This window comes from Habropoda laboriosa, unplaced genomic scaffold, assembly GCF_001263275.1.
Source record: "Habropoda laboriosa isolate 0110345459 unplaced genomic scaffold, ASM126327v1 scaffold72, whole genome shotgun sequence".
In the NCBI taxonomy this organism is placed as follows: domain Eukaryota; kingdom Metazoa; phylum Arthropoda; class Insecta; order Hymenoptera; family Apidae; genus Habropoda; species Habropoda laboriosa.
In genome coordinates, this window is record NW_017100188.1 from 49,541 (window position 1) to 59,534 (window position 9,994).

The window sequence follows — 9,994 nt, forward strand, 5'->3', positions numbered from 1 at the left end:
CAATTAGTACAATCTTGAAAAATTATTGAAGGAAATAGAGTATATTACCTTAATTGAATGGTTCTGCCATCAATTTTACTATAATGGAATGTTACTTTACTGTAAAGAAGCATGTGAGGTATATCCAATGAGTGAACACCTAAGAATTCTTTTAAGTCTTGCATATACATTAACTGGGAAAGTTCAAGAAGCTATAAAAGAAAGTTCAAGTCTTATAAATAATGCAGATACTGCATTACCAGCATTGCTGCTTCAAAATATTGCATATGCAAACAGTGAAAGTGTTGAAAGAGCCACTGTGATACAAATTGAAACAAGAATTAGAGATGAAAGACGAAAATCGTGTACAAAGGCATTGGTACTGGCAAGCACCGTGTTGCTTTTATCTCGAAAAGTTGACAAAGCTAAAGATTACATAGAGAGAGCTTATAAACTCGATTCATCCAATGTAAATGTTTTAATGACCAAAGGTTGGGTGGATTTATTTATTGTAAATGAAAACATTTTAAACCAGCCGAGTTTGTTCGATATTATTTTAGAACAAGACCCGAAGAATATAAATGCCTTACTTGGATCTGCAAAGTACAAGCAACAACACAATGATTATGCAGGAGCGATATTGACGCTCAATTCACTGATCGTGCGTTATCCCAAGTTATGTTTGCCTTTAGTTGAAAAATTATCCAATCAGCTCGCATTAAAAGATTGGGATCAAGTCCTAGAGACTACTAATAGAATATTATCAATTGATTCGAATAATTTGGACGCCATAAAAGCATATGCATTTGTAACTCTTTGCAGAGACGGAAATTACAACGATGGATTGAAACATTTGCAGTTGTTCTTTAGGCATATATTAATTACAGAAGCAAAGAATGTAACAGTTCTTGTCAATAATGTTCAATTATTCTCACGATTAGCATGCAAAAATCAAGGAATTTTATTGGAACTTTCTAGAGCTATTGAAAAAATGTTACAACAAAATTCAAGAAGTGCAGACCTTATGGTCGAATTAGGGAACTTATACGTTTCTTTAGATAAGGTGAAAGATGCAGAAAATTGGTATAGAAGCGCTGTTCGTATAAACGAATCTTCGTTTGCTGCTTTGATGGGATTAGCGCATTGCCAGCTTTTAGACACTTCGATTGATGCTTTAGACTTGGCACAGCAACAAATAGATTTTCTGATGGAAATACAGTCAAACTCGGTGAACGCAGAATTGCTCTTCATGTCTGCTAAATTGAGTTCGAATGACTCGATTAGAGCGCTAAACTATTTGAACAATGCAGCTACAATCATATTAAACAATTGTAAATACACGCCATATGGGTACAACTATATGAGGAAATTAAACCCTGCTTTATGTTCAGAGATCTCCAAACAACGTTTAATTTATTTTATCACAAGCGATGCGACAAATTTGGAAGAGAAAGCAACTAATTATAAAGAGCCAAGTTTATATTTATTGGAACAATTATCAGAAGCATATCCTGCTTTGAGTGTAGCACAATTATTACTAAGCAAAGCTAAGATTCAGAGTGGAGATTTAGAAGGTGCTTCAAGTATTTTGAGGAATCTTTTGGACAATGTTGATTCATCTAATGCAGAAGCTCATTTACTAATGGGTCAAATTTTAGCTCGTCAGGGAAACTACCATTTGGCTTCACAGAGTCTTGAAGTTGGTTTAAGTTATAACTTCAAAATTAGGGACGATCCGATTTATTATTTAATTATAGGTATGGTTCAGAAAGAGAATCATGATATAGAAAATGCGATAAAAAGCTTCCAAGCAGCTATGTCATATGTAGGGTTGCAATCGAATAAAAATATCTCAGAAATTTCGGATATTTCAACGTCAGACATGGCTACTTTGTATCTTGAATTAATTTCTGCACATATCAAAATGAGACAATTCACTGAGGCAATTACCGTTATGCAAGATGCAAAAATGAAACTTGAAAACACTACTGAGGAAGGTAGAATATTAATAGGAAATGCAGAATTAGTTTTAGAAATGGGTGAGTTGGATAATGCCATTGAGTGTTTGTCCAAAGTAACTCCAGATCAACCTTATTATTTGCAAGCACATACACGTTTAGCTGAGATCAATTTGAAGTACAAAAAGGATCGGCTCGCTTTTGCCATGTGCTTTAGGTTTGTTCTTTACAAATTTGAATATCTGTGTAATTACTATTATTCATAAATTTAGTTGAAAATATTTTATTTTTCAGAGAATTAGTGGAACACTGTCCTGGTTCTAAGACATACAGTATGTTAGGTGATGCATATGTTTCTATACAAGAACCAGAAAGAGCAATAGAAGCATATGAACAAGCTCTGAAGCAGAATCCTACGAACAAAGTAGAAATAGCAAGTAAGCTAGGAAAGGCACTCGTGAAAACGCACCAGTATACAAAAGCCATTAATTATTACCGAGATGTGATGAAACAAGAGAATTTTAAGAGTTTAAAATTGGATCTAGCGAAACTTTTCATAACAATGAAACAGTATGATAAGGCAGAGGTTACATTGGTCCAAGAACTACAAGGTAGAAGTCACTTTGAAGCATTTCTACATTTCAATTCTTTTATATTTATTTTTAAATTTCAGAGGGCCGTCGAGATTTTGACTTACAAAGTCTAGAAGTGCGTGGCCAGCTTTTACTGTTGCTTGCCAAAACAAGAGAGAAGGCAGACAATATACAAGGTGCTTTAACAGCATTGAAGGAAGCTAAGGAGAATCAGCACAGATACATGCAGCGTATGACAAGTTCCAGCTCCGATGATGAGAAGCAACTGTTGGCTAATATCTGTTCAACAATGGCGGATTATTCGTCCTCTCTTAGAGACTATGATCAAGCTATAATGTACTATAAGGAAGCTTTGAATCATAAGTCTGCAGATGTGAATGCTTTATTATCATTAGCAAAGCTTTACATGCAGGTGAACAGCACGATCACGATTTGCAGTATAACTTGATGAGTTTATTAATAACTGTACTTTAAATTAACAGACAAATAATTTGGATCGATGTGCCCAGAGCTGCACAGCCCTGTTGAACGCAGATCCAAACAATGAACCAGCTTCGATAATGATGGCGGATCTAGCATTCAGAAAAGTTGATTTCGAGACTGCAGCGTTTCATTTTCGACAATTGCTGCTGAAACAGCCAACGTATTGGACTGCACTTGCAAGGTTGATAGAAGTTTCTCGTAGAACAGGTGAACTTGCGTTGCAGAAATGAATTTCTGATTTGATACATGGTGTTTAACTTGTTTATGACATCTGTACGTTGATTTCAGGAGACATGGATGATCTTGAGGAGTGGCTACATAGAGCAGAAGTAGGAATGAGTGGTGCGAAACTAACAGCCGGTTACTATTACTGTGCTGGTTTGTTGGATTGGCGTATGGGCCGATTGAATTCTGCGCTTCGTCAGTTTAATTTCGCGAGACGAGATCCTGAATGGGGTCAACAAGCGATATACAATATGATCGAGATTTGTTTAGACCCTGATGATGATTCTTCTCTTTCAAACGAAGTCTTTAACGATGATGACTCTGAGTATCAAGATTCTAGGACTATGGCTCTGAAGACAGCTTTTCGTTTGCTACAGGTACCCAGAGAAAGACAGAAAACTGATGATAGATCTAAATTCAATGAAAGTATAACATTAAAGGAATATTTTCTCTTAATTTTTGTTAATTATTCCAGGAACTGAATCCTAAAGGCAGTCCACATGAGATGTTAACCCATAGACTATTGAGCAACTTCTTTCTGCTGGCAACGAAGCAAAAATCAAACGTTGAAAAGGCATTGCAAGATTGCACAGCATTAGCTAGCCAAGAGGCCCTAAGAGATCATGTTGGTCCAGCTCTGGGGATGGCGATGGCCCATATTCTTCTAAAACAAACACCCAGAGCAAGAAATCACTTGAAACGTGTTAGCAAGAACACTTGGACCTTCGAGGATGCTGAATACCTTGAACGTTGTTGGCTACTACTGGCAGAGATCTATGTGCAATCTAGTAAATACGATTTGGCAAATGATCTTTTGAAACGTGTCTTGCAACATAATGCTACATGTATCAGAGCACACGAACTTTCTGGACACATTGCAGAAAAGGAACAAAATTATCGTGAAGCTGCATCACAGTACAATCAAGCATGGAAATACGGAGGCAAGACTAAATTGACTGTTGCATATAAACTGGCTTATTGTTCAATGAAAGCGAAAGCTTACGCAGACGGTATAGAGGCGTGCAATGAAGTGTTGAAACAGAATCCGGACTATCCACGTATTAAGAAGGAGATTTTGGAAAAATGTATTAATAATTTGCGCACATAATAAAAGATACTTTCACTCTGACTATTTTTTTTTGTTTTTGGTTACGCATATATGAAACTCTTGTCAACTATTTTCTTTTTTTTTTTAATTAAACATAAGAATATCATACCCATCTATCATACAATATTGTCTATTTTATATAGAATTAGTTATTTTATAATTCATTTAAAAAAGAAGACGATATTCATTTGATAAAGTAGATAAAATGAATTTAGAAAGAAACGAACGTATAGTAACAAATTATTCACGGCATAAAGATGTTTTGAAAATCGTCGTCACAGACAGCACAACGGAAATAGCCCGTACGTTTCTGTACAGGGTACTGACTGATAATGTGTTCGGGAAAAATCAATCTCTCTTGGTCAGTCTGTACGAGCAACCAGGCAGGGCGGCTTTTCTGGAAAGCGTTGCGATCGAACTCACCTCTTTTGGTCCTAATGTCTTGAATGGTAAACATAATCGTGTGCCATAATATCCTGATACATTTATGTATCTTTATTTCATTTTTTCTTGCACAAAAATTTGAGTCAATGAAGGTAATGAATATGTGCGTCAGATTTAATTTCATAGGGTAATCGATCAATCGAACAGATCGACAAATCGATCGATCAGAAGTTGTTTCGATTCGATTTAATTTTATTCAGAGCATTAAATTATGTGGCTCAGACTAATAGAAATCATTATCTATTCAAATGGGATGTGAGGTGTGGTAATTTATTAAGGTACTAAGGTATCAAGTTACTAAGATACCAAGGTACCAAAGCACCAAGCTATTAAGATACCAAAGTACTAAGCTATTAAATACCAAGGTACCAAGTTATCAAGGTACCAAAGTATTGAGATACTAAGCAATTTGAATGTTAAAGTATGGAAAAAATGACCTTTTCTGTTTTATATAAACATAGCTATTTTATGATCACAGAGATTAGTTACGGCCAAGATATATCGCTCCAATTCAAAGACGCAGACGTTGTAATTTGCATCGGTTTCGCAAGAGAATATTGCTTCAAACGTGAGGAGTTCGCCGAATCATTTTTCACGGAATACATTCGCTTGTCTAAGTTTTATGTACTTATTGATCCTTCATCAATTTAATTCAATATTAGAATGTTCATTCGAGGACATTTATTTTCTGTCATCCACAGGGTGAGGCTATAGACAAGTATGTGAAAAAGGACGCGAAAATAATAGTCCTTGGAAACACTGCTGCTACCATTATATCCAGATATGCGAAATCTATCTCACCTAAGAATATAAGTACACTGTCTTTAATTAATTTGAACGTTGTTACAGCTCAGGTATCATTTGCACAAAAATTCACATTATTTTTATCTCTTTTAAAATTCAATTTAATTCCAATTTCAATCTTCTTCATTTTTGCTCAAAAAGGAATTTTATTTTCAGATTGCCAATCGAATGCGATGCCTTCCAACGGAAGTGAGGAACATAATAATTTGGGGTTCGAATGGTATGTACAGTTTTCCCGATTGCAGATACGTATTCTTCACGAATGGGAATACTTTGACTGATGGTATTAAAGTTTGGATCAGGAATGGTCTCCCACGTGTAAGAGCTTTATCTTCCTCGTTCTTCAATTTTCCGCCTTATGATTTATTCAAAACCATTAAAAATTCGATTTTTTATTAATTTTCTTATTTTTATTTTTCTTCAATTCTGTTTTCTATTATACGTAATATTTATTATATGTATACTATTATTACTATTATTATATTTACACCTATAAGTAAATTATCTGAAATTTGACATCGACGTAAAACGAGCATTATTAAACTCGTTAGAGCGACACGAGTGAATGATAAGGGTGCGAAGAAGCTTTTACTAGGTATATCTCTCACTTTACTTCAACTCTGTTAAAGTTTCAAACATTATTACGACGAATCGTGCACGAAGTCGTGAATGAACTAGTTGTAAATGGAACATAGTCATTGTAGATGGTAAAATAAAATTCAATGTTAACCAGGATTTTATATCTTTTTTTCCATAGATTATTCGAAAGTTCTCCAGCAGACCTTGCAACATCCGGTCCATAGCTTATTGTTTAGCGGAACACTGTAAAATCTTGTGGAATGGTACTCCAGAAAATGAATGGACTTCTATGGGTGTATTGTCTGATCACTCTTATGGTGTTCGATCAGGAATATTCTTCTCTTATCCTGTATTTTCTAAAGACAAGCAGTACGAAATTGTAGAGGTATGAGAATCGTTTTTTTCTTTCTTTCATGTGGCGATTCATTTATAATTCCATTCTTGAATGTAACTTAAAACTTCTTTTCCTTCAATTTTTTCCTCATAATTTTTTAAATGAATAGAGAAAGTCGAATTTTTGGAATTGAATTTATGTAAAAGGAGAAATTCCATTTTTTTTTTCTTTTCACAGAATCTCGATAATGATGAATATATTAAAAAGTACATTTCTGACTTGAGTAAACTGGTTGCCAGGGAAGCAAAAGCTGGCCTCAAAATATGTGGCTTGAAACCATAAGGTGACATGTAAGTTATTTTAGGTATATCCTTCGTTCGTTCATATGTTTTATTATGTTTTTAAAAGTTACATTTATTTACAAGTTTCCTTGAACCATATAGATTTAGATACACGGAGCCATTATTTGTGCATCGTTACCATTGTTACATTCTTATCACACGGAGAGACCATTAATCAAAGAGACTTTCACATATACATTTATACCTCTCAACAGAAAAATCTTGTAGAAATTCAAATTATCCATTATTTTTATCCTTTCTATAGGGTGTTTCAAAGCAAGTAAAATTTCTTTTTCGAAATATTTAAAGATACAGGTTGTTCTCACGTAGGAAAATAATAATTGTGCTGATCTTCATGCAGAAACAGATTCAAATTTTAGTTTTGAGAATATTAGAATAATAAAATTTTTTGATAATTCATTTAAAAAAAAAAATAATCAACGTCTCAATTTTAGGGCTAATTTTCACGTGGAGGCAGATTCAAATTTCAATTCTGGGAACGTTAGAGTAACAGAATCCTTTTTAATGATAAAAATGATCAATATCTCTCAATTTTAGAGATACTTCCAATTCTCTCAGAAGTAATTTTAGGAGTAACAATAATTTGCAAGTAAAAATAATTAAAGTCTCTTTTTAGAGAAGCATACTCAAAGGTCTAGATACATGATCTGCGTTGCAGAAATGGCTCCGCAGGCGGCGAGGGTGCTTGCCACGCAGACCACCGCTGTGGTGGTCCCAGATTTACTGACGATCGTTCCCAAACAGCAGGAGAGCACGAACTGTGCCAGGAACACCATAGATGAGACGATCGCGACGTCAGTGCCAAGACCACGCACGCCTCCGCTTTGAACGGCTTCACCCTCGGCTGTCACCTCGAACTGCAAAGCCCACTAATTCGATTTCTGCTCGATACACACGCACGGCTGTCTGTTATACTATGTTACACCATGTTTAATAGTATTATATTCAAACTCAGTGTGCTATTGCGCCTTATTAAATTATTCTTACTTTATGTTACTCCTAAAGAGAAAAATCTCTATGATACTAGAATTGAAATTAAAGTTAATTGTGTGCTGCAGATGAATTGTTTTTAGTTTTTAAGAATTATTACCAGAATACTGAGGAAAACGAGTACATATTCTGCTATTACACTTTATTAAATTCTTCTTACTCTATTTTAAGCTTAGAGAAAAGAGTGTTTATGGTACTGGAATTGAGGCTAAATTATTTAATTATGGGATGGAGAAGAATTTATTCTTACGTTTGAAGGACTAAGGAAAATAAGTAGAATATTCCCTCGGGGATGGATACATTTTCAAGATCCATTCGTTTGATTGCGACTTTTTTTTTTCATCTCAATTTTCAAGATGAAGTGTTCCTTGATTGATCACTTAGGGGATTGCTTTTATCATATATAGATATCACCGATGTACAGTACTCACCGTTGATGAGGCATGATAGTGTGCAACTAGAAGATACGGCATCGTGAATAACGTGGAGTACATGACACCTGCGGTCCAGGAGAATACGATCACCCCCACGGGATGCTTCGTCAACGCCATCATCATCATGCCAGTACTGTAGAATAACAAGCCGCAGATGTACACCCTCCTGGCTCTGTTAAAATAAATTACACCGGACATTTTTTTACTAGAAAAATTATTTTATATTATAGTGACTGATTTATGTAAAAAATTCATATAAGCTTCTCAATGATCAGTGAATAACATGAACAGGACAATGAATACATAGACATTCCCCAGCATCCAAAACGAACACCACTTTCGTACAATTCTCTTTCCTTGGTACCCTCTGGAGCCTATAATTTATATAAAAAAAAGAAATGGAAATAGAAAATTAAGAATATGAGTATACATTTATTTATAGAGTATTGCATATTGTAACCTGTGGATCACCACCATAAACAGCCTCTCCAACAAAGTCTGTGAAGTACAAGGAGTAACAGACATGTGCCATCCAACAGAATAAATTAGTTAGGCACACCATACGAAGACTGTGTGGCATATATACGATAGAAAGGAGATATTCTCTGAGCGTAGCTTTTGGATTTCCTTCTGCATTCTCATCGAAATCATGTTTCATGCAATCACCATCCTGTGTGGCTACATCTGGAATCACAGGCACTTGGCCAGCCCTTTTCTCTGGTTCTTGTACTGGAAGAGGCTTCAGGACAAATTCCTATCAAACAAATATAATTATCTTATTGTTATTTTTCTTTTGCAAAAAGTTTCTTTTAACTCACATCCTTTTTGATAGCAATTTCTTGATCGTTATCCAAAGTGCCATAAGTCGTGCACTCATCGGTAGTAATTTTCTCATGCTCTGTCTGTTCCTCTTCTTTCTCTTCGCTAGTAATCTAAATCAATTCCAATACACAAAATTAAAAAAAAAAAATATATATACATTTAAGAAATCGATTGATACTATTTTTCCATTTTCTTGCCTTCATTTTTATCCATAAATTTCACACGTTTTTGTATTTTACCTTTTGTTCATGTAACTGTTGATATTCATCTCTTTCCAACAATTCTAACGGAATTTCTTTAAAACTGGTGATGGTGCAAGAAACGCAGATAACAAAAATAATGGTAATCAAGGTGAAAGTAGCATGAAGGTGTCCACCTAGCATAACTCCTATGGCAGTGGCGTCCCAATTAATGCCACCTAGACCATATCCCATGAAACCTCCTAAGCCCGCCATTATGGTGAACGTACTTAAGCCTTTAGCATGGTCATCTTTAAAAAAGAAATGATTATATTAATGTTATTTCGGTTTTAACAATTGACAATATTATAATTGACGTCAATTCATACTTCTAGACAGAAATAATAAGCTCATTTACTTGCCAGGTGTTGTGACGTCGAGTAAATAAGCTCTGGCTGGACTCTGGCAAGCATCTGCGTCGAAATCGAGCAAAACTGTGCCTAGAATTGTGAAGAAAATTCCCCAAGAATGAGATGGAGGTTTAACTGTATCCTCTCTTGCTTGTTTCGCCGTGGTTCGATGTCCTAAAGGAACTGTATAGTTGCTCCTTGGTGCCGGTGGTGTGTCGCCGAACGAGTAACCCATGTCCTCACCGTTTGGTACCAGTATTAATCCTTGAAAATTGGGTGGAAATTGGAAA

General features: G+C 35.2%; 3 protein-coding genes across 3 annotated transcripts in view; 2 read left to right on the forward strand and 1 right to left on the reverse strand.

Annotated features, from left to right (window-relative positions):
- Nucleotides 1-7: 7 nt before the first annotated feature.
- Nucleotides 8-4,346, forward strand: LOC108579731 (tetratricopeptide repeat protein 21B-like; the record flags this gene model as incomplete). The annotated part of the gene is made up of 6 exons (XM_017943338.1): nt 8-2,154; nt 2,232-2,548; nt 2,611-2,942; nt 3,013-3,220; nt 3,302-3,615; nt 3,714-4,346. Coding segments are annotated over 6 exons (3,951 nt in total), but the record flags the coding sequence as incomplete, so codon positions are not given.
- A 205-nt stretch (nt 4,347-4,551) lies between these two features.
- On the forward strand, nt 4,552-6,849 carry LOC108579732 (malate dehydrogenase, cytoplasmic-like). The gene is made up of 6 exons (XM_017943339.1): nt 4,552-4,795; nt 5,269-5,414; nt 5,492-5,644; nt 5,751-5,912; nt 6,352-6,558; nt 6,745-6,849. The coding sequence occupies exons 1-6, from the start codon at nt 4,552-4,554 to the stop codon at nt 6,847-6,849; spliced, it is 1,017 nt and encodes a 338-aa protein (XP_017798828.1).
- Nucleotides 6,850-7,495: 646 nt separating this feature from the next.
- LOC108579781 (proton-associated sugar transporter A) overlaps nt 7,496-9,994 on the reverse strand; it is a 7,856-nt gene continuing 5,357 nt past the window's right edge. Inside the window, 7 exon segments of the mRNA XM_017943388.1 lie at nt 7,496-7,726; nt 8,291-8,465; nt 8,528-8,667; nt 8,754-9,047; nt 9,112-9,225; nt 9,355-9,605; nt 9,717-9,968. Coding sequence (XP_017798877.1) covers nt 7,496-7,726; nt 8,291-8,465; nt 8,528-8,667; nt 8,754-9,047; nt 9,112-9,225; nt 9,355-9,605; nt 9,717-9,968 — 1,457 coding nt within the window.

What these genes read in the sequence shown, in the direction of transcription:
- LOC108579732 (XM_017943339.1), top strand. Translation starts at nt 4,552, where the DNA reads ATGAATTTAGAAAGAAACGAACGTATAGTAACAAATTATTCACGGCAT. An exon ending in TGAACGTTGTTACAGCTCAG is followed by an intron (nt 5,645 to 5,750) that starts GTATCATTTGCA and finishes TTTTATTTTCAG; the next exon opens with ATTGCCAATCGAATGCGATG. An exon ending in TCAGGAATGGTCTCCCACGT is followed by an intron (nt 5,913 to 6,351) that starts GTAAGAGCTTTA and finishes TTTTTTCCATAG; the next exon opens with ATTATTCGAAAGTTCTCCAG.